Source organism: Megalobrama amblycephala, linkage group LG21 (assembly GCF_018812025.1).
Source record: "Megalobrama amblycephala isolate DHTTF-2021 linkage group LG21, ASM1881202v1, whole genome shotgun sequence".
NCBI lineage: Eukaryota > Metazoa > Chordata > Actinopteri > Cypriniformes > Xenocyprididae > Megalobrama > Megalobrama amblycephala.
The window spans coordinates 14,834,077-14,859,858 of NC_063064.1; the positions used below are offsets into that span (position 1 = coordinate 14,834,077).

Below are 25,782 nucleotides of genomic sequence, written 5' to 3' on the forward strand. Positions count from 1 at the left end.
AAGCCCCAATTAGACCACAACAGTTTGCAATATCATTTTGCCCCATGTTGAAAAGCAATCTGGGACTGTTGAAAGGAAACCGTACACCAAATACTGCAACCTGACAAATGACCACAGGGAACTACCGACATAAAATCAAGAGCCTGGACAAAGGCACAGTGTAATTGACAAAAATCCAAAAAAAAAAAAAAAAAAGAAAATCTCAACATTTCATTATGGATTTGTCATCTTTCGCAATAGTAAAAAAAAAAACAATTTCTCTACTTAAAAGCGCATTTGAAAAATGACGGAAGCTACAAACAATCAAATCAAGTGCTCTTACAGTTTTTTTGAGAGTTTATTTAAAATTTTCCACTTTGAAAATCTATCAGCAAACTTCAAATACATCAGAGTGGGTAACATAACTGTCAATCAAGCAGAGAATAGAATTTAAATTTAAATTAATATTTGTTGGTCATCAAATTTAGCTTTTAAATGAACCATAATTAAATATATAACGCAGCTAATGATAATTACAATGTATATGAACAGTAATTTTAAGTAAATTTGAGACTACTTAAAAACTAAAAGTAATCACTTCACCATCGGATGCTGCTGTCAAACTTTATTTTTTTTTGTTTCATCTCCACTTCATATTGTAAAGTCTAGGGTTGCCCCCTAATAGTCGACTAAAGGCCCCGATATACTTCAAGTGAAATCGAAGAATGAACTGGTGTGACGTCATTTCGAACAAAATCGGGCCAAAACGAAGTTCGTTTGTGTTTGTTTCAGGAGTTTGAAACAGCTTGCCAAAGCAAAATTTCCAGAAAAGCTTGCTCTGGCTAGTAAACACCTTCAAACTACCATTGGTCTGTGTCGTTTGCCTATAATTTATCGACCTCAATCATAGCCAAAGCAGTATACACTTAAGTAATTAAATTAGTATCATAAACATGCAGCTAGTCGACTACAAAAATCTTTAGTTGGGGGCAGCCCTAGTAAACTCTACTGAATTCACTTCAAAGACTTTAATTTAAACATTGTTTGAAGGACAGCAAGATTAAATATCCATCAGCTAATCAGCTGAGGTCCAGTTTGACTGCAAAACCCCACAGTATCCACAAATGCATAATGTAATGAAAGTGAAGGATAATGTACAGTCAGACGGTCAATTTCAGCACAGGAAAAGTTGAGCCCATTTTAAACTGATGAATGTTGTGGAGGAATCAAATGCATTTCGTATTATTCTTAAAGGCTTTTTGTATAGCTGAATGTGTGAACAGCTTGTAGCGAAATGAAAAATGACTTCCTAGGTTGTCTAAGAAAGCCTATAGACTGATTTTTATGTGAAGGACTTGGGCCGGTTTCGCCGGGAAAATCCAAAGGATATGACAGTTGTGCTGTAAAGGCATTCCCAAATTTTTACTTCTAAAGTGAAAAACGGAAAAGAACTTCGGCATGAGTATATCACGGCCTTGAATCACGTTCAGTCTCTTGTACAATATGTTATGTATGCATGAGTGCAAGCACAAGCTGCAGTTTATTTATCAGCCACTGGTGTTGCTAATAACAAGAGTTTCTGAATTCTACAAACAGCCCCTTTAAGTGAATAAAATAATCATAATAGTTCAGAGCATATTATATACATATATACACTCACTGGCCACTTTATTAGGTACACCGGTTCAACTGCTCATTAACACACGTCTAATCTGTCAATCAAATGGCAGCAACTCAATGCATTTAGGCATATAGACATAGTCAAAGTTCAAAATGAGCATCATAATGGAGAAGAAATGTGATTTAAGGGACTTTGAACATGGCATGGTTGTAGGTGCCAGACGGGCTGGTCTGAGTATTTCAGAAACTGCTGCTCTATTGGGATTTTAAAGCACAAACATCTCTAGGGTTTACAGAGAATTGTCTAAAAAAAGAGAAAATATTCAGTGAGTGGCAGTTCTGTTGGCGAAAATGCCTTCAGAGGAGAATGGCCAGACTGGTCCGAACTGATAGAAAGGCAACATGTTATGTAGTCTATAAAAGCCAATTTTACTCATTGAGAATTTATTCATGAGGGAATAATTATCCAATATTTTTATTAAAGCCTTACACATCTTGCATACGGTTTGCATGAACTGTGCATTATTTGAACGGTGACAGCTAGTGATGCAGCGCAAGAGATGCAGATAAATGTAAAAAAATATGTGACATAAAAAATGCTGTGTGCTGTGCCATTAGAAATGTTTTTGACCTTTAAGAAGCTTTATCCATTTCACATGCAAAAGTAAATGAATTTATAATTACAATAAGCTGCTCTTGACACTGAGAAAACTGTAAAGCCTGTACAAATACTACAAATCATGAAAAATGGAAATAATTGGGAAACATGAAACTATATCTATCTATCTATCTATATATCTATAGCTATATTTTTAAAATGTATTTGCATTTCTGATTGCAGATTCATATGTAGTTTGCAATACATGTTCCTTAGTACCGCAGCTTGTTTCAGCTCATTATGATTTATTAATCCTCATCTCGGATAAGCACTTGCCAGAACTAGATTCTTCCCTACACTATTAGTCAAGCACTTGAGCATTTAAAAGTTTCATGGTCTGTGTAGTTAATCTGCTCATTAATCTTTCAGTCTCCAGAATAAAAGAGTCCCAGTGTTCATAAAAAAACTCTCACCGCTAGAGTGAGTGATTGTGTAATGATCTCTAAAAAAAACTGCAGGAGAACTGGCTCAGTCCGAGCGCAATAAACAGATCATACTGTGGAATATTTGAACATCAATGCCGTCCCGAAAAAAATGATCTTCTGGAAGCTGAACAGAGCGTCAAGTGCACTGATGTCGACATGTTTTAGCTCTCTCAAGAGTGCTGCAACTTTCACAATCTGCACAAATTCTGAGTCCAGTGACATGTTTTTGGATTCAGTTATAGCTACGGGAAATCTTCCAATCAAATAACAGTTTTTATTTTGGGTTCTAATAGCCCATGAACAGCTGCACTGTGTCATGAATGGTTCATGAATGTTTGTGTACACTATGCACTAGGCAGACAGTTTTACAAAATTTGTCGCTTTGAGTGTAACTAAAATATTTATATATAATAAGAAAAATAAAGTCTACTTAAGCACAATTTTGAAAGTAAAGTTAAATTGAATTTTTAAAATTGAATGGTTACATTTTAAGGTTTCATTAATAATTAAATTCTGATCATTCTGACAAATTCTGTAATTATGTTTTGAACTGTGACAATGATACTACTAAGAAATCAGGGCTAAAATATCTAAAGGCCAAAAAACACACTTGCAAATGCAGAAAATAAAATGACAAAATGGTGTGTTAAAAAACAGCAAACATGCCAGCATTTAACTTGAACTTAAATTGGATGTTATATGCCCTGCAGACTTGAGGCAAACCAACTCAGATGCACAATGCAGATGCCCTACTTTACAGCATGCTTAAAAAGCATTTTGCTACTGGGACTTAATGACAATTTGTCTCCCCCTTGTGGCCAATGCTGAAATAAGGTAAAGTGCACCAACATTCAATACAGAAACTTAGGGTGTGTTCACACTTGTCAGGTTCGAGTCGATTATAACGATCTCTGGTATGATTGCTCTGTTAGTGCAATTTGAATAAGTGTGAACGCTGCCATCCGAACCCTGGTGTGCAATAAACAAGTGCACAGAGACCGCTGAAAAGGTGGGTCTCGGTCTGCTTCTAAATAAACTCTGGTTCGACTGAAATATGAACGGACCAAAGACATCTAAACGAACCAAAACAGGACGTGATGTCACAAAATGAGACCCTAAAAAGGACAGAATGCTCAAGCATAACTGGTTCTTCTCATCATAGGAGCTACGCTGCCCACCACAGGCATCAGAAACGTGTCCCCTGCAGCAGATCTTCGTTTGTGTGCAACGGAGGAATTCCTGGTGCTGATTTGATTCCTTTACCTAATTTCTAAGCTCTTCATAAGTTCTTAGCTGGTAAATATACCGTCATATGTATGCACGTACAACAAGCGCTTTTAGCCCCACACACAGCATTGTTTTGGACTGTCATAATATATACTTCATTTTTTTTTGTATCTTTAGGTTTGTCTTAAAGGGGTGGTCAAGTGTTTTTTTTTCTAGGCTTGATTGTGTTCTTGGGGCACAGTTTAACATGTCTTAATGCTTCGTTTTTTTGAAAATGCTGTATTTTTCATATATTTTATCTTTATTCTACACCTCTGTTTCCACTGTCATATGAATGGCTCGTTTGACTTCCTGCTTCTATGAAGCCACTCCCTCCAAATTACGCAATGTGCTCAGATTGGTTAGCTGGTTGTACACAACTCTTCCACTTCCACATGCTGCTCGACATGGCCTCGCCCACTTTGTTGCGTGGTTCCGGGGGTGTGTTTTGCAGGGTTTATGATGTCACCAACCCGTTGTAGTCCAAAACCAGTCATGTTTGTAGTCATTTAACTTTAAAAGACAATATCTCCGTTTGTATTGAACTTGCAGCGCTGTAACTTTGCTGATAATGTTTATGCTCAAGCAGCAACATTAAACACTAACTAAAGTTAAAAAAGTGAAATCGCATTTAACCACCCCTTTAAAAATTACAGTGTGAACCCTAAGTGAACCTGGACCAAATGTATTATTTTCTTTTTTGGTCCGAACCAAAAGAACTAAACCACCCTTAAACAACAAATTGACTCAGTATCAGGTAATGGAGACTTTCATTTAAGGTTAATTATTGTGTACAGAGAAACAGCTGGGACAAAGCAAGACCTTGACTGGGCCAAATGTTTTCAAAGTCAAAATAAAAATGAAACCACTTTTAACACAAATTTTAAAAGAAAAGAAAAATACCCCAGCTCCATTATAGAAGCCATCTACAACCATTTGATTGACGCCACTTTCTTGAAATTTGCAAAAATGCTGAAAGTATGATGGATTTTGCAATGTTCATGTGCTAAAATAAATGATACAGTGTTAAAACACTGTTGACACGTTTTTTAACAGCTCAGAAATAAATAAAAAACCCAAAGTAAACAATTTTCCTCAAAATACAGATCAGAGGTATACTGAAATGGGAGTTATTTTATTTTATTTTTTATTCCTGAAATTTTCTGACGTCTTACGGGAGGTTTTACGTGCTAGATTGGATAAAACAGCACAGACGTGCTGACTAAAAAGAGCACATCAAATATTAACTTGAGGATAGTAAACAGAACTCTGGCGGTGGGTATCAAAGGCTTGTGTTCTTCCCTCTTCATGTTATGATAGTCGAGGCAGAGCAGAGGTGGGGGCGGGAGGGATTTCTGTCTTAATTCCCTTGAGTGAGATAAGATTTTTCTAAAACACCTCTATTGAAGACAGCAGAGAGAGAAAGGCAGAGAGTAAGTCAACTGTGGAGAGCAGAAGGTGGTCTTACCGTAGTGTGCTTGGAAGGCCTGGGGTTTGACTACCTGACTGCAGTGGCTGCACATGACCAGGTAGAAGTCATCCTGTGCAGGACATTGGCCAAAGATGGGCATGTCTGCAAAAACACACACAAACACTCATTAGCAGGTCAAAATACCATGTTTCCTGTTCTTCAGACAAGCAGGCAAATTTAACAATGCAGTTGACATGTAGCCACTTGCATGACTGTAGAAGCTAATATTATAAATCTGCTTATTAGAAAAATCTATATGAATTAATTATGGCTTTTCTCTCTTCAATTGTTTCCTTCAATTATATTGATCTTGCTTTGAAGAAATCAAATTTAAATTGAATTATTCAATGTTTTAACAAATAATACCATTTTTCAAATTGAAAAATAAAGAACTCTAAAACTATCTAAAACTGATAATTTATCAATTTCTTAATTCAAATATAAAAATGTAAATAAATCACTGACAAACTGACAAATAAATAAACTGTTTATTATTGTTTAGTTAATGAGTTAAATTTTTAAAGCGTTCAAAGCAAATGGATTAAGAAACCATTGGAAAACATTTCATGAAATTGCAGTGTTTTATCATAATATTGTTTGCTGTTACACAATTGTTTTGGTTAAGTTTTTTTTTTTTTTTTTTTTTAATTAATATTTTTTCTATGCTATGATTATACAGCGATAATGCTGAAAATTCAGGTTTGCCATCACAGGAATAAATGACATTTTAAAATATTAAAATAAAAAAGTTATTTTAAATTGCAACAATATTTCTCAATAATTATTTCTGTATTTTGATCAAATACATGTAGTCTTGGTGACTTCAAAAACAAACAAAAAAAAACCTTATAAATCTCAAACTTTTGAATTGTAGAGTACAATTAACAACATTTTTAAACAAAGTAAACAAAACCATGCTACACTTAAAGGTGCTAGAGGATCTTTTCGTCGACTGAGAAACCAAAGACTGTTACTGAGTTTTTGAAATAAGCGCATGCGTAAGAACAACCCCCCTCCTTCACAGCTCATTTCGAGGGAACGCCTCCCAAAACTCGTGCACGAGTATTGGAACACGAGTATTTGTTTACCACCGGCATTCGCTGTGTCGTGTTAGTGGATTCGTTATGTCGGACTCACCGCAGGTAACTCATAATCTGCAGTTGTTACTCCTGTCTCCTGACAAAAACATTGCATGCATCACCTATAGAGTGTGGAAAGTTACTGGAGCGCGCAGCCGCGCTCGTCTCTCACAAGGAACGTAATGGCAGTGATTGACAAGCCAGAGGGCCAATCGTTTACGCGATGATCGCGCAAACGATTGGCTGATGTTTTTAAGGCCCTACCTCGTGCACAGATGATGTATATTAATATTATTCCTTTCAGTGCACCTAATAAATAGTCTTTTATCAGTTAGTAAAGACAGTTTCAAGTAATATTGCAAAAATGTATAAAACAAAACATCCTCTGTAGCACCTTTAACTATACTGTATATTACAGATCAAATTTATTCGCGTTGCATGTTCTTGTGCAGCTTTCACTTTCACTGTGGACAGACAAATTACTTCTTTCTAGAATTACGTCACTCATGATTAGGACACACTGTGTAATCGAGTGTACGATGCATGTAGAATCTGACCTAACCAGTGAATGGAGCCTGAACTGAATCTTTATAATCTGCCATCAGATCATACACAGACAAAATGCCCAAGTACACTTGCTTTCATAATGCACACCGTTAATAAACAGTGTCTGCCCACTACACTCTGTTCAGTTTATCAACGGCCCGGTTCAGGTGAGGCCACCCAGGACATTCTGGGGACGTTCCGGGAAAAGCGTCTGGGTGAGTTCATGTGGTGCAGGGGGTCACTCGCAGAAGCGCTACTCTGTTTTCATAAGAAAGGAAACAAATAAGCGATAAGGGATAGCAAGCTACTGCGCCAGCGTTTCAAAGGTTGCATGGGGAGGGGGTCCTCTGGCGAGCGAGGTGTGTGGGAGAGCCAGTGAGGAAAAGAGTAATTGAGTGGGAGAGCGAGGAGAAGAAAGAAAGTGAGATTGCATATTAAGAGTGGCAGTTGTAAAGTTGTGAAATTTGCAAGGCCGAAAGATTATAAATAAGCAAGCTAGGAGAGCCGTACAGTAGGTGGCATTTGGCTTTTAATATACATACTTTTAGAAAGTGTCCGGAATTGACAGCAGAGTTAGTGGAAAACAGTCTACCCAAACCACACAAATAACTGCACTGAAAATAGATAAAAGCTGTCAAAAAAAATCTGCACATTAAAAAAAAAAAAGAAAAAGAAAATGGCTCCTATTCTTAGCTATTTAGCATGGCTTAATGTGGACCTCGCTCCAAATGCAAACTACCTGTTCCGTACACTCTGAGAAATGTCTAAAATACTTGACCTTGCTTGAAGTCAACAACATGCAAATGACCATTTTCTAAGAAAATAGATTGTATGCTGAACCAGGGAAAATAACATTATTTGTTTATGGGCAAAACATTCAAATTATACCGTGAGATTTGAAAGTGACACCGAAGTCACTGTAATGTAATTTTTTTTTTAATATCAATAAACACACCTAAAGCTGTTTAATTAATTCAAACATAAAAATGTGAATAATCACATTTCAATCTGACAAATAAATAAACATCCAAAACAATTTAATATAAAAAATTTTCACGCAAATGGACAAAGAAAGGCAAATTTTTAATGCTTCATGAAAATGCAATTTAAATGTTTATCAGTATCAATATACAAAATTCTTGAAAATTAATGAAATAAACATTTTAAAAAAACACTACTCATAATTATATTGTATACTATAGACCAAATTTGTTCATTTTTTCCACCTTATAAAACTTGTGATCCAAGCTAATGCTACAAAATCAGAGATTCGGTGGTTTCGATTCAGGTGTCTGTCCGCCTTTATAATTATTCATAAAAGAAAAATGCTACATCAGTTATTTATCATGACTGTAAAAATGGTTTTGAATCATGACCTAGCAGCTGACATGTTGAGCCATGGTGCTAATGCAGGAGATGTGGGTTTAATTCTACCTTGAGCTCTTTTTTGAAAAAAGACATTCAAAAAGAAAAATGCTACAAGACCCATTTTTCACCATGTTGTTGAGAATGTGTTTGTGTGAAACATGGCTTAGCAGTTGACATGATGAGCCTTGGAGCTCAAGTACGAGATGCGCATTTAAATCTGGCTTTTTAAACAATAAATTAAAAATGCTACAATATCAGATATTCAGCATGGCATTGAGAATGTGTTTGGGATAGAACTGAGGCCTAGCAGTGGAATGATGAGTCTTGGTGCTCATGCAGGAGATGCAGATTTGTTTCTGGCTTGTGTCCTTCTTTTTTAACTAATCATTAAAAAAAAAACTGCTACAATATCACAATAACCATGGTGTTGAGAATGTGTTTGTGTGAACCATGGCTTAGCAGTTGACATGTAGAGTCTTGATGTTCATGCAGCAAATGTGGGTTTGATTCTAGCGTGTGTCCTTCTTTTTGAACTATTTGTTAAAAAATGCAACAAGATCAGTTATTCTCAATGTGTTTAGGATGGAACTGTGGCCTAGCAGTTGACATGTGGAGCCTTGATGCCCATGCAGCAAATGTATGTTTGAGTTTGCTTGCATTTTCTCCTTCCTCTCCTCAAATAACACATTTCCGACCTACTTTCACTGGGTTAGATATTGAAATGCACTGACGATACATCTTCACACTTAACTTGCAACACCTTTTGTAATCACTTCATAAACATAAACATAAACCAAAGGGGTAAATGAGCAGCAAGCATTACATTCAGAAGTGTTTTGTCGGCTGAAGATGTGAAGCTCAGAGAGGCACTAACTGTCCATTAGTCTGAGAGCCAGGAGGTTAATTAGTGTGAGTGATTAAGTGAGGGGACAAGAGCAGCGCTGTGTCTGCTGTTCACAGCAGCTCCTTCACGCAGAGACAAGGACACTCCAAAAAACATCACAGCCTGAAAAGATGCCATCGAATCTTCAGCGTCACCTGGGTGTACCTGTGCTGCTCTCAAAGTAATCACCGCCAATCAGGACAATAGCCTCTTTAGGAATTCACTAAAGATACCGTTCAAGAAGCAGATAACCAGGGCTAGGGTTCCAAAGCTATCCTGATTTAAGATGTTTGCAAACCTAAATCTTGTCATCTTATTAAAGACATACAAATATATGGCGCACTGACATTTATCATTTCATTATTAATCAAATTTAACGTGACAGTGCCTGCCTTGTATTGTAGGTCTGTTATAGCTGGGTAAAAGTAACTGAACAGGTTTGGTCTTGTTCATGGATATGACTATATAACATTAAAAACAGCTCTTTGTTTTTAATCTCTAAAAACATCACTGTGTGAGTGCAACCAAACAAAACAATTCAAAAGGAGAAGTGCGATCTGATGACAAAAGGTCAAATGGGGAAAAATGAATATCACTTTAATCAAATATCAGTCTATGCATTTAGGTGTATGTTAAAGAAATTTTTAAACTATCAGTATCTCACATTTGTGAACATTTAGTTTGATAATACACTTCCTTTCAAATGTTTGTGGACTGTAAGATTGTTTGTTTTTGAAAAAAGTCTCTTATGCTCACCAAGGCAGTGATATTGTGAAATATTGATACAATTTAAAATAACTATTTTCTAATTTAGTACATTTTAAAATGTAATTTATTCCTGTGATAGCAAAGCTGTATTGTCAACATCACTACTCCAGTCTTTCTTCAGTGTCACATGATCCTTCAGAAATCATTCTAATATGCTGATTTGCTGCTCAATAAAGATTTCTTATTATTATCAATGTTGAAAACAGTTGTGCTGCTTAATATTTTTGTGCAAACCATGACTTTTTTTTTTTTTTTTCAGGATTCTTTGGTGAATTTAAGTTTACAACAACAAAACCAGCATTTGTTTGAAATATGTATTTGTAAGAATGTAAAAGTCTTCTGTCACAAATTCTTCCTTTATGAAGTAATCATTTCTTTAAAAAAAAAAAAAAAACTAATAATAATAATAATAATCTTAGAAATAATCAATAATAATCTTACAGACACAAAACTTCTGAACTGTATATACACACACTCCAGATAACTGAAACGAATGCTGTAAATTTACTCATTATTGTAGTACAATTGACTATATTAAAAATATTTAACTTAACTTGATATGGCCTCTCAAAAAAAGCTTTTGAAATAAGATTAAGATGTGACAACACAACAGCCGAAATCTGTCTGATGCATGTGTACATAGACCTGATATATTTTTGTATGTTTTAAGAATCCTCTTATATTTTATACAAATTTTAGGGATTTTTCTCAGTAGATATTCACAACGGATGTTGCAGATGTTGAAGTCTGAGTCATCTGAGTGGGCAAGGTATATTTAAATTATCAGTAAGTACTAGGGGTGTAACAATATATCATGTCACAATATATCATGCAATACAAAAATTGAACAATGTGTATCATGGATAGTGACAATATGTATTGTGCACAGTTCACCCAAAATAAAAATAACTGTGTGAATTGAAGTTTATAGAGTTTTAGTGTCAGTACTACATTACACACATACACATTCTTTAATATTGAACATAATGTATAATAATGCAGTGGGGAAATATTTGTTGGTCATGATAATGCCAAATGTCTTGTGTTACCAGTAAAAGTGGCCTACATTATTTTAAATATATCTAGTCAATGACAGAGTGCAAGCATACTCGTCTAAAATTATTCTGTATTTTCAGCTTCAGAATCATATATATTTTTATTCTGTTATCCACATTGTCCTGTGTAATTGGTTACCAGCACCAAGTCAAAGCCTATTCATTTCCACCCCCAATGTAATCCCCAAATGGTAACACTTTAGTATAAGGAACATGTATTCACTATTAACTACGACCTTTCCCTCAATAAACTCCTAATTTACTGCTTATTAAGTTATTAAGGTAGTTGTTAAGTTTAGGTATTGTCATGCAGAACAAGGCATTAATATGCCAATATTCTAGTAATATGCATGCTAATAAGCAACTAGTTAAAAGACCTTAAAATAAAGTGTTACCATAATATCATATCGCGAGTTCAGTATCGTGATATGTATCAAATCGTGGAATGAGGGTATCGTTACATCCCTAGTAAGTAAGTACTACTACACTAGACACCATTTCCATAATTTCCACAAATTCGAAGTATACAAATGCATACAGGTAGAGCACACAGACAGTGATTCATTCAGAGTGCTGTATGTTTAACTACAGCTTTGAGGGCTTCTTACAGAGAGAAACATCAGCAGTATGTGTCCTTTAAAAATTCCAAATGAGCTTTCCGGCATAACAGTGAAATAAAACCTGAGCCTTAGCGCTCCTCCGGATATCAATCCCAACATTAGACAACAACATGCTTATGGCAGCATATCAGAGATGCAGACAGGATACGCTCGCTTCATCAGAACTGGGTTGACTTGAAAACCACAGACATTCTAGTGTCTTCTAATCATGTGTCTCAGGTCTGGGAGGAAGTGGAGGACAGACAGAATGTGCTGAAAGAGAGACAACAGAGATGTGGATGGAAGCGATGGATATGAAAATGGAGGGAGAGAAAAAGAGATTGTGACAAAGCGAGAGAGAAACAGAGATAGCAATAAGGTGAGAGGGAGAGACAAGTAGAAAGAGAGAGACTGTGAGCGGATAATTTGACCATCCCCTTCATTGTCATTGATAAACGATCTAGGTAGAGAAGCTCTTAGAAGCCCAGTGCACGAACACACTCGCAGGTTTAACTCCACGCCTGGTGTGTCTGCGTCTCCACCCCTCTCGCTTTTCCTCATCTGATGAAGAGCTGCAAGATCCTCACCACACATCTCTCCATTCAGTCACCTTTCACTGATCACTGTACGGCAGGCGTGCAAGTGTGAAATGGAGTGTTTATGTTCGTTTTTGTGAAACACCAGCTTCTGGGGGTATCTCAAGATCCTGCAGCTTCAGGAGTTTTTCTGGTTTTGTAATCACTGTTTAGTAATCACTGTTTAGTCACTGATGGAAATGAGGACTGGTCATCTTAAATACCCCTTTCCAAAACTGGCCCCCATTGGCCTGTTAAACCTGCTGGTCTCGAACCATGAACCGCTATCATCAGTGGTCTGGCAGCGAGATAATGTACTCATCACATAAACCGGACTGGAACAAAATCAACTTTTCATGTCCCTATGAAATCTAAAAACATTATTTACAAACACACTACAGTTCGAATGTTTAGGGTCAGAAAGAAATTAATACTGAATTAATATTCAGCAAGGATGCAACAAATTGAAAAGTGACAGTGAAGGTATTTATAATGTTACAAAAGATTATAGTTTCAAATAAACGCTGTTCTTCTATGAACTTCGTTCTATTCATCAAAGAATCTTATATATATTACAGCAAAATTCTGAATGCACTTGTCCGAAAACCGAAACTGAAAATGCTTTTTAAAAAATGATTTATTTCTAATTTTAAATTAGCTTTATTTTGTATAACTGTATTAATATTAGACTTTTTAATTTTAATGATACTGAATTTAAAAAATACAGGCCAATCAAATAACCACACATTTTTGAAAGTAACACACTAAATATTAAAAGTGCTAAAGAGGATGTTTTGTTTTATACATTTTTGCAATATTACTTGAAACTGTCTTTACTAACTGATAAAAGACTATTTATTAGGTGCACTGAAAGGAATAATATTAATATACATCATCTGTGCACGAGGTAGGGCCTTAAAAACATCAGCCAATCGTTTACACAATCATCGCGTAAACGATTGGCCCTCTGGCTTGTCAATCACTGCCGTGACGTTCCTTGTGAGAGACGTGCGTGGCTGCGCGCTCCAGTAACTTTCCACACTCCACAGGCGCCGCATGCAATGTTTTTGTCAGGAGACAGGAGTAACAACTGCAGATTATGAGTTACCTGCGGTGAGTCCGACATAATGAATCCACTAACACGATACAGCGAATGCCGGTGGTAAACACTCGTGTTCCAATACGAATGTTTACGAGTTTTGGGAGGCGTTCCTTCGAAGGAGGGGGGTTGTTCTTACGTATGCGCTCATTTAAAAAACTCAGTAACAGTCTTTGGTTTCTCAGTCGACGAAAAGATCCTCTTTAGCACCTTTAATATATTATTCTTTATTCAGTTCTATACAACAGGATCAGATTCAACAGATTTTAAGCGGACTTTGCTTTTCTGATGAGCATGAGCGGTATATGAATGGAGCGTTCGCATGGGGCATGAGCAACTGAGCTCTGCATGAGCATAGAGCGGAACACTGAGCGAAGTGTCACAATGCACAGTGACAATGGCGAGAGTGAAACTTGGGCGGCATATATTTCGGCATGCCATTTTCAGCCGATAATTTTTAGCAGCCAAAATTTTGTTGCATTCCTAACAGAAACAAATTAAATAATAATAATAATAAATGTATAATTTCTCAAATTTATCATTTCTTATAAAACAATAGAATAACAGTTATGTTCTTCATCAGAACACAGACTCATTATTGGCCGGCTCCTGCATCAGCATCACACTCATGCGTCATGCTGCTCATGTGTGCAGTGTCGGCCGATACTGAGTCTGCGTTCTGACATTGTAGAACATGGAAGCACTGCACTGTGTCTACAGCATAAACAGTGTAGGAGAATGACAAGGAAGAGAATAAATTGTTGAATAAAGTCATTATTTTTGTTTTGTTTTTGCACACAAAAAGTATTCTCGTCGCTTCATAAAATTAAAGGGGTCATGAATTGAGAAATCAACTTTTCCTTGAGCTTTTGATATATAAGAGGTCATCGTACTGTAAGAATATCCTGTAAATTTCAGAACTGAAATCTTCCTTGTTACTCCAATAAAAGCTTTTATTGACACCAGGCCCATTGAAAGACTGATCCTGGAATCATATATAGGTGAAACGCCACCTCCGCAGAATAAATCAATGCCTACTTCATCATTGCAACGTTAGCCCCGCCCACTGGCATATTAGTGAGATGAAGAGGAGAAAGCGATACAACAGGACAAAAATAACATTACCTTTCAAAGGATCCTTATGCTAGCAATATGGTTATTTATTTTCAACAATGTGAATGTCTCAGTTGACACTATTTATTTCTATTCGGTACATTTCTGTGGATTCCTTGGTAAATCAATCGCATTTCGGCGCAGGCTTTGCAAACAGACTTTTACGATATGGACTCGACAGTAATGCAACAACATGTAATTTGAATAGTTACTCCTACTGTTCTAATGCCTGATCTGATAATGTAATGATTCATTACAGTCAGACGTTCTTTGTCTATGTATCAGTAAATCAAACCAGTGACTTAACGATCAACTTCACATTGTTTCTCTTTGTAGGATGAAAATAATCTTATTTAAACAGTAATTAAATTCTATAAAGAAAGCGATCAAATAACTCTCCCTTTGCAATCGTTGGAGCTGTCAATCAAACAGCCCGAGTTTATCAGTGACTGAGTTCTGGACTCGCACCAAAACTCCCTTTTTATTCAACGAATCTCTTAGTTATATCGCGTTTGCACTGTTAGTGAGGATGAAAACATTTGTTAGTGTACAGAAATTGAGTTGCAATGACGAGATCACTGCTTTCATGCGCTCAACAACATGTCTGTGATCAGCTGTTCATCAGTGCAACCTTTCATGCCACAATATAAATATAATGCCAGAGATCTAAATGTAATGCAGCACTTTTCATGATTAGTTAACCTTGAGAGCTGTAATAGTAAAAACGTGCTAAAAGAGAGAGTAATACTTGGCTATTTCAAATGGAAAGATGTTAGCCAATCACAGCAGTGGGCGTTTACACAGCAGTCTCACAGCAGACACGCCCCTTAAAACAGAGCGTTCAAATAAAAGGGCTAAAATCAGGGTAGCAAAAATGCCTTTTATTTCTAAATTGTGACAATTTTTAATATAAAAAGCATGCTAACAATTATAAGTGTACACCAGGAAACATTATAAAACAATAAAACAACGCAGTTCATGACCCCTTTAAGGTTGAACCACTGCAGTCATGTGAACTATTTTAACGATGTCTTTAGTACCTTTCTGGGCCTCAACAGTGGTAATTAAATTGCTGTCTATGGAGGGGTCAGAGAGTTCTCAGATTTCATCAAAAATATCTTAATTTGTGTTCCAGAGCCGAACAAAGGTCTTACGGGTTTGAAACAACATGAGAATGAGTAATTAATGACAGAATTTTCATTTTTGGGTGAACTAACCTTTTAAAAGGCAGTGATGCGCATCATTTATTTGTCATCACTGAGGTTTAGTAACATAGTAACATGGATGGTTATGTCATCCTTCATCTCTCAAGTCACAACCATCACAAATGAGTCACAAATGGGTAATAATTGAGCCCAATCACAACTACTGGCCTCCACTGCCTTTGGACCAGATGATCAAAACATTTTCATAAAGTAAGTTGGCTTTTTACTAATCTCAGGGCAGTTCTGAAGTTTGTGAGAGATTGTCAAGAACAGGAATGAGGCACGCTGGTTACATTAGTGCTTTTAATAATACATTTAGAGCTTTAATAAGCCATCTAAAACTGAACATTTACAAAAAATTAGGGCTAAAGATGGAAGCTCTATGACAGGCTTGCTTCTTAGTCAAATGGCAGCAACAATGGATCAGTATTAATATCTCTAATTATCATTCAAACGTAAAAATCTATTTTTATAATATTCTTTCTATGTACCTGTCTATGTTTTAATTACTGCCACAAGGGACTGGGTTTCTCTGGATAGTGTCATTCACAGATTCACCACAAGCTTTAAAGGGATAGTTCACCGCAAAAATATTCTGCCATAATTTACTTACCCTCATGACATACCAAACCTGTATGACTTTCTTTCTTCTGCAAAACATAACAGAATTTTTTGAGAAATGTCTGGGTGTTTTTTTATACAAATGGAAGTCAATGGTCATCAAAATGGTTTAGTTACCAACATCCTTTAAAATATTTTTTGTGTTTCACAGAAGAAAGTAAGTTTGAAAGAAAGACAGAAAGAAAGGTTTGGAACTAGAGCTGTGGAATATAATTAATTTCTATGATGCATTGTGATGCAGATATGATATGAACGATTCTGCATCAAAATAATTAATTTTTTTTTTAAATAATAATTAAATAGGCCTATCATACATATTAATGTACTTTTCCATTTTACATAAAGTATTCTATATATATATATATATATATATATATATATATATAAAGTCCTTCGGAAGCAAATCACTTGCATCTGATGTTTGTAGATAAATGTACATAACATGTATAAGAAAGTGCAGGAAGTGTGAGATGTGCTTGGTGTTAAAAAGAGTTAGTAAGTGCAATAAAAAAAAAATACCACGGTGTTACTCATTCTGACTGACATGAAGCTGAAGCGCACGCACAGAAAATTGCCTTTCTCAAACAGCATGCGATCCTGAATTCAGTTCTCTTTAGTGGCAAATTACACTTGAATGGTCAGATGCACACAGAATTATTTAAAAAATATCCGTCTTATCGCGCATTCACGTAAACAATTGGTTATGTCTTAAGTGCACTTTGAACCGCAATCGAACAGAATGAGGCAAGTGAAGATTCACACCTCTATTCGGAACAACAGAGTAAACAGGATTTTTATTTTTGCATAAACTGTCCCTTTAACTATTATGAATATATTATATTAATACTATATATATATTGATGTGAATCTTTTAAGGAGATTTCCTTTCCATTTTTTCCCTGGACCATCCTGTGGGCCAGTTCCTGACTATACAACACATGGTGCTCTTAAGATAATTCATATAAGCAATAATTTCCACATCTACAGCACAACATGTGCTGCTTTCAATACATCCAGTAACACATAAATATTTTAGGCGTAGGCGAAGCTGAAACTGAAACTACAACCTTCATAAAGATGTATTCAAGACTTTGGCTTTACTCTGACCTGAGAATAGTTATGCTTAAAATAAATCAGAATTTAGATAGAAAACACTAATTAAAAGATAACATAAAATCAATGATTTCAGTCCATACAGGCAAAAGGTATTGTTTTTCTTCTTATGCAACCCAAAGGTTGACATATCTGACAGACTCCTGTGCGACGACTTTGAGTCTTTCAAGACGTAACCAATTTACTCTCAACTGTGCAATGGAGCAGCAGTGCACATGATGGCTCTTTTGTTTGTCAATGCAAATGCCCTGTTAGATAAGTGCCCTGACAGGTAACAGTATCTCACGCTTCCTATACTGACAGAAAAAGAGAGAAAGAGCCCTGGTGGTGACATGTTTATTAACTTCATGGCAACTTAGGATAAAGCTAAGATCTACTAGAATGATCTAAATCAAAGTAATTCAAAATTATTATATTTAAAAACAGGTATGACTGCAATTGCAAGGTGTCATCTAATAATATGTTAGTTATACATATTAAATTTACAAAAGGAGGATTTAAAAATATGATCGACAACTACCTTGACCATTAGACATGTAAATGATACAGCTGAGTCACTTATATTCATTTAGTAAGGGATAATATACAGTCAGTCAGCCAATATCACAGAATAAACAGGGTGATCAGGACCACAACGTGAAGCAGCTAGTTAACAAAACATTAATAAATTAAATAATTATTTCTTTCGATTATTTTATTATACAAGACAAAAAAAACTGCAGTGTCCATGAACACTGAAGACAATCTCTGAATGGTGTCAAGAGTCCTGTCCATGTTTTTGTTGTCTGACTGTACATTTCCCCACACTGTAAAATCTAACAGTCAAATTTACTACATGAAATTAGTTCATTTTACTCTAATATTAAGTTCATTGTACTTAATAGAAAAAAGTTATGTGAACTCAATAACTGATTATATTAAACTGAATGAGTTAGAGTAGATTTCTAGTTCCCGGCATGCTTTGTTTCTGACTGTTAAAGGCAAGGCAAGGCAAGGCAAGGCAAGGCAAGGGAATTTTATTTGTATAGCACATTTCATACACAATGGTAATTCACTTTGAACATAAAGAAGAACTAAATACATACGAATAAAAAAGGAATGCATAAGCAATAAAAATAACAGTAAAAACAGAGAGTAAATGTTAAAATTAAGTGTTATTTTATGTGTTTCCTGGGAGAAGGAGAGATCTGTTAGAGTTTGATGTTCTGTTATGTTGGAATTTAAAGAGTTTCTGAGTTTTGAGGGTTACCACTGTGGTGAAGAGCAGAGCCTGTGATCAAGTCGAGGATTGGCCAAATCACATAAAATCTACACACTGCTTTATTTAAAAAGCAATGTCTGTGCACACTTCAGCACAGTGTTAGTCTCTGTGCTAATTACAATAGTGCATGCAGATGTGCTTCTACTATTGTTAGCTAACAGTTAACAGTAAGAGTTTTGAGTGAAATTAAAGGGTGTGATTTTATTGTTTTTATGCAACTTAATTATTACATAAAGTATTTAAGTGGATTTATCATTTCATTGAATAAATATTCTCTTTGACTCAATAAATATTCGTTTTTAAACTTAAATGGTTTAAGGCAATATGTTTCCTCAAACAGTTTGAGATACCGTAACTTACTGGGTTTTACGGTGCACTTAATACATGGGCATGAAACATTGAAATTGTATTTAGCCTAATAGACTTTAGTAGTGTACTTTTAGAGGACGTAGAGACACAGAATTGTTTCCTGGATGAACTGTCACTTACACAGAGAAATAGAAATGTGTAAAATAAGTATAATTAAGCATACAATCCAGACTGTACAACTGACATTTAAATGCATAGTGTATCAAAAAACGTGTGACTACAGTAAACTTATTCAAATACACTACGCTTGCAGGTTTCTATTCAAATGTCATAATGGTGTCTGAACACATTTAAAACATTTCAAGCATGACAATTACATGTATATAGCATGTATTCTACTTTTAAAATCTTTTAATTTTAACACCAACTCACAAGTGCTAACATGCAACCCAGACATGTATAGTAACTAATGTTTCAGACTATGTAAACACACGCATATAAAAGGCTTTTGACTATCGCAAGAGCAGAGTTTTCAAGGACAGTTCTGTCAAAAGTCAGCCGCACTTGTTTCACAGTGAGCCGGTGCGTGAAAAGTGTGGACACACCACCAAAACAAAAACACACCTTTGACCAGAGAAAGCAACACTACTCACCGTCTCTGCAGAGTCTCATGGCTTCGCGATTTTTCCCGCACTCTTTCAAACTTTCTTCCAATTCTGTACCTGAGGAAGCGATTTGGGTCGTGTTACATAAATAGTTACACTTGCTGGCTTGTTCTCGCGTTTCTTAATATTTCAAAACTGCACGCAATCGGGCAAACGCTCGCGATCTGACGCGGCTGCCCGCTGAAACGCAATGGCCGACGGCGGCCGATTAACTCACCGTCGCTCCCGTAGAGTTTCACAGCATCGACCCAGCTGCTCCAAGGCTGTCCCAGCATTATTTCAGGACTAGGCAGGGATCTGCGCTCCGCAACAGTCGCCATTGCTGTGGAGGCTTCTCCCCGCTGGAACTGTGGCTGCTGCTTCAGCTGCCTGGCCGCTCTGCGCTGCTGCTGCTGCTCCCCCCTGACGTCATCATCGGCCCTTTCCGACATTCTTTCCGCTACAATGTAACAACACAGCAGTGAGCGCTTAAGGTGGCCGAGCGGATTCCTTCAATGAATGACATTGAGCCGAACGCGCGATTCATTCACTAGCTCGCGAGCTCGGTCGTCGTTCTTCCCCAGATACGTGCTGCACGAGACGGCGTGTCTCGAAACGTACGTTAGGAGCAGATTACAGAGATAAAAGTTTAAAGACGACCTCAAAACTTAATTTCACTGACAAGTATGCGCGAAATACTAGAAATCTGGGTTTCACCTGAATGTTTACCTTATTACACTGTCACATAGTCTATATTAAAACGCATATCTTCTTTATGTTTTTTATTTAAAAAGGTGAATCAACGGGCTTGGGAATTCCCCATTCTCTAGATATTGACGCCCCTAAATTTAGGACATGACAATAAGGAAATAGGCAACTAAACAAATTAAATCTACATACTTCTTTTTTTTTCTTTAAGAAAAAAAATGACACCTACTCGTTTGTATGACTTTATTTGACCTACAACAAATGCTAACAGATTTAATGTCACTAGTCTGGTAATATATTTGTGACCAAAATTTACTTTCGATTTTGAAGGGTCCAAAATGTTTTTATGTAGCTTATTTTATACAGAGTTATAAAATATACATAAAAGTGCATACTGTCTTTATTTCATGTGAACATTTTTGTGTAAATAGTCGCACAACTAGAGCTGTTTAATTTTAGTTTGTCCCTCTGAAAAACAGTCTATACAGATACAACTATCATGTCTAATATTTATATTTAAATGGTCTATTTTTATTGTATCATTAAGATTGCTTTTTCATATAAAATCTGATCACAATACATGTAAACATGACCATGGTCACATTTGTGACCAGTAGGAAACCCAGAGCCCCATTTTGACATTTATTTGTATATAAATTGTTACATTAATAAAGCATAAAAGTCCAAATAAATGTGTTTTTATTCAAGGATTACCATTCCCTTTTGCCCACAACTGCTTGATAGTAAAATAAAGTATTAAATAATTATTGTTGGCAAATTTCTGCTGGGTCTTACTGAGCAATTTGAGAAATATCTGAACTTGGGTAAGTTGGTTTTATATTCGCACATTCGGACATCCGTATTCAATAGCCTTGTTAATCACACTACATTGGACATTCAGTGGACATTCACAACTAAATATGCCATTAAAACAATACTTGCCTATTTTGATCGACTGTGAAAAATGTTGTAAGTTGACAATCATTGGTTGTCAATATCATGTCGCTGCTTAAAATTCGCAAACATTAATTTATTGCACATTTATTGGAAAGTCTGAATTTATCAGAAGTCCGAATGTGCGAATATAAAACCAACTTTACCAAAGTAATATCTGACTCTGTAGTTTCCCCCGGTTGCAATTGCGACTAGACATAAAACACATAATTTCACTATTTTTTTCAATGCATGCAGTTTGTTACACTGGGCAATCCAAGGAGCAAAACACGTGTTCACTTAAAAAACTGGAGATTAAAGAGGTTAAAACAATAGTGCATATGGCAAACAATGGAGAGACCTCTACATGGCAGGTTGGCAGGCCATTTTAATGACAGCCAGAGATTAATCATTTGATGCACTGAGCATTGTTTCCTCACACAGGTATTAAGCATATCTAGATTTGACATTTTCAACACAGTCATTTATCCAAAGAACAGTTTGAACCTGCATTTGCTGCAATTCTTTACCAAACTTTCAGAAACACTATCTGGTTGATAATTAAGTTAGAGGTATAGTTAAAGACTGTTATAAAGTTCATATATATATATTAAAAAAAAAACCTTCCACACTTTTGCGTGCTCTGAAATTAATGTACTCTGATCAGCCACGTGTTATGAATCACATTTTGGAGCACAGGCATTAGCAAATAATTTCTAGGCTATACTTAGCCATTTCTCCACTTGCAAGAATGTGTCTCATATACAATCAAATATGTCTGGGCCAATTCATCTAGAATAAGAACAGATAGTAGAGGCAAACATGTCTTAATCAGATGCAAAATAGCTTTAAGCTGATTTTGTGATTTATACAGTTAAATTATAAGTCATTAACTAAATGTATGCGTTCATATTATACTTAAGTCATGTGTGTAAGATATGCATGAGCTGGTTTATTGTGAAATGTACTCTGTTTACCCTCTTTAAGTGTATTCAATCTTGTTTCCATTGTGAAAAATCATGCCTTTTGTGTGAATATAAGAGGACTAGTCCTTACTGTATTATAATATGAATCTATTAACATTTAACCAGAATAGCCCATTAAAGACATAGTAATACCTGACCTAAAAGTGAGTTGTTGAAGCTAGGGCCGGGGCGATATATCGCATGCGATTGTCACGCACATTTCGTCAGTAAAGCCGGTTCCCTGATTACCGCTAAATCGGCATCACCTGCTTTCAAATGGAGCGGCATTTAATAGACAGAGCCGTAGTTCACTGACAAGCTACGCAATATCACGTTCATTATCGAAGGCGATTCATCTGCGATAATGAACGTGATATTGCGTAGCTTGTCAGTGATCTACGGCTCTGTCTATTAAATGCCGCTCCATTTGAAAGCAGGTGATGGCGATTTCGTGGTAATCAGGGAACCGGCTTTACTGACGAAATGTGCGTGACAATCGCATGCGATATATCGCCCAGCCCTAGTTGAAGCTAAAACTTCAGAAGATTTTTGAGTTCTCAACTTCTTGTATTCAGTTTATACAACAAAAAGTTGAGAAAACTCAAAAATCTCCTAAAAAAACAAGTTGAGAAAACTCAAAAATCTGCTAAAGTTTGTTGCCTTACACTTTTAAGTTTTCTCAACGTTTGATTTTTAACAGTGTACATTAATTATAATATGCCCTTAGGTGTGATAAAAAATAAAATAAAAAACCTGGAGTGAAATTGTGTTCATTATTTTATCTTTGATAACATTACATCATACCTTGTCAAAAGTAAAAATTGGAACAAAACTGGTCAAGTCAGTAGATCCTCATCAGCTTTGGTGATTCCAGACTGCCACACAAGCTGGTGAGGGAATCTGCAGAAAGGAAACAGAGGAAGGGGCATGTTAGCAGCATTGTTTCAATACTCAGTGTGTACTAATCAAAGTTTAGGGAATTAGTCGTTCATTTTTTGACTAAAGCCAGGTTCACACTGTATGATTTTGGCCGCCTGAGACAAATTTTGTGAAGCCTAAAAGATTCCTTGGATCCTAGACCAAAATCTGAAGCCTTTAATCGTTAGTTTGACATTTATGACCACTGTGTCTGAAAATTTGACGCACAATCCTGTAGTGTGGCTTCTCCTACAACCATCAAATCAAAAATCAATAGGAGCGCCAAACCTGATGACGCAATTAATGAGACAACAACAAACCACCACTTGCTCCACACACATCGTCTTCATTTTTTCCAGTTTTCTTTTTACGAGAAGCCATGATCAAAATTAACGCAAGAGGATGTTTTTGTTTGCTAGCCACCATTTCTATCCCACATGTAAATGCAGCTCACATTACTGAACGGGTGACGGATTGATGATGTAAAACTCCAGACGTCTCTTGTTTTTAACAAGTCTTGACTGCCGTACAGTCTGACATTAATGACAACTGAGATCCCACAGTGCGACATGGCTTACAGCTGGGATCATGTTCGTGCAGTCTGACAAGCAACAGTCGTAAAGGACTATTATAAATCATACAGCGTGCACATGGCTTAAAGGGTTAGTCCACCCAAAAATGAAATTTCTGTCATTAATTACTCACCCTCATGTTGCTCCAAACCAGTAAGGCAGGGGTGTCCAATTCCTGCTCCTGGAGAGTTCAGCTCCAACCCCAATTAAACACACCTGACCCAGCTAATCAAGGTCTTAAGCCCGGGATACACTGAAAGATTTTTGGCTGTCCCAGACGAAAGACTGCCATCGTGAAACAATCGTGGCAATTTCTGTGATCGTGGCTCTTAATCAGTAATCCTATGTCGTACAGTGAGAGAGGTTCAAAGACGCCGATTTTCCCAGTCTAGCGACCAAAGATAGTCTACGATAATTTTCTGACAGTGTCAGAAATTCAGCATGATCAACGCACAGTGTGTTTGCTGCTACGACCTACATCTACTGACTAAAACTTAAAGGTGCCATCGAACGTTTTTTTACAAGATGTAATATAAGTCTAAGGTGTCCCCTGAATGTGTCTGTGAAGTTTCAGCTCAAAATACCCCATAGATTTTTTTTAATTCCCGCCCACGGAGCTTGTGCTTGCCTTAAACGGTGCATAAACAAAGTTCACACAGCTAATATAACCCTCAAAATGGATCTTTACAAAGTGTTCGTCACGCATACTGCATGCATGCGTCGGATTATGTGAGTATTGTATTTATTTGGATGTTTACATTTGATTCTGAATGAGTTTGAGGCTATGCTCCGTGGCTAACGGCTAATGCTACACTGTTGGAGAGATTTATAAAGAATGAAGTTGTGTTTATGCATTATACAGACTGCAAGTGTTTAAAAATGAAAATAGCGACGGCTCTTGTCTCCGTGAATACAATAAGAAACGATGGTAACTTTAACCACATTTAACAGTACATTAGCAACATGCTAACAAAACATTTAGAAAGACAGTTTACAAATATCACTAAAAATATCATGTTATCATGGATCATGTCAGTTATTATCGCTCCATCTGCCATTTTTCGCTATTGTTCTTGCTTGCTTACCTAGTCTGTTGATTCAGCTGTGCACATCCAGACGTCCTGCCCTTGTCTAAAGCCTTTCATAATGCTGTGAACATGGGCTAGCATATGCAAATATTGGGGGCGTACACCCTGACTGTTACGTAACAGTCGGCGTTATGTTGAGATTCGCCTGTTTTTCGGATGTCTTTAAAACAAATGAGATTTACATAAGAAGGAGGAAACAATGGAGTTTGAGACTCACTGTATGTCATTTCCATGTACTGAACTCTTGTTATTTAACTATGCCAATATAAATTCAATTTTTAATTCTAGGGCACCTTTACACTGTTTACCTCAAGCTCTTTTCCCTTCTTCTCTCGCTGCTTCCTTTTTTTCAGCACACATAAAACTACAACTGCCAAAGTGTGATTCAACATGGTCTTTTTGTTTACCACTAGCGCAAGCTGATGACATTTTATTCTTCTATAGAAACTTGCATCGTAGCATATCGAGTCAATAGGTGTCAAGATCGTACAGTCTACATACATGTCATACCCAAGTTTAATAGATCCATGTCGCACAGTGTGATAAAATAATGATCTTATAGGATTGCTAAAATCGTGCAGTGTATCCCGGGCTTTACTAGGCATACTAGGAACTTTCAGGCAGGTGTGTTGAGGCAAGTTGGAGCTAAACTCTGCAGGACAGAGTTTGGACACCCCTGCCGTAAGACCTTCGTTCATCTTTGGAACACAAAATAGGATATTTTTGATGAAATCCGAGAGCTTTTTGACCCCCCTATAGACAGTAACATAATAACCACTTTCAAGGTCCAGAAAGGTTGTAAAGACATCGTTAAAATAGTCCATGTGATTCAACCTTATTGTTATAAAGCGACAAGAATACTTTTTGTGTGCAAAAACAAAACAAAAATAACAACTTTATTCAACAATTCCTTACTGAATACTGAGCCATCGTTCTGCACT

The 25,782-nt window shown here is 36.4% G+C and overlaps 1 protein-coding gene across 2 annotated transcripts in view; it reads right to left on the reverse strand.

Annotated features, from left to right (window-relative positions):
* Nucleotides 1-25,782, reverse strand: part of LOC125256140 (ataxin-7) — a 35,458-nt gene that overhangs the window by 6,320 nt on the left and 3,356 nt on the right. Inside the window, exons 2-5 of one of the 2 annotated variants that reach the window (XM_048171820.1) lie at nucleotides 23,068-23,163; nucleotides 19,896-20,117; nucleotides 19,667-19,735; nucleotides 5,417-5,521 (exon numbers count right to left, since the gene is read on the reverse strand). In XM_048171820.1, coding sequence (XP_048027777.1) covers nucleotides 5,417-5,521; nucleotides 19,667-19,735; nucleotides 19,896-20,109 — 388 coding nt within the window. In that variant the 5' untranslated portion in view covers nucleotides 20,110-20,117; nucleotides 23,068-23,163. Of the gene's footprint in view, nucleotides 1-5,416; nucleotides 5,522-19,666; nucleotides 19,736-19,895; nucleotides 21,294-23,067; nucleotides 23,164-25,782 lie in introns of those variants that run through there. The other variant, XM_048171821.1, reaches the window with a different exon arrangement.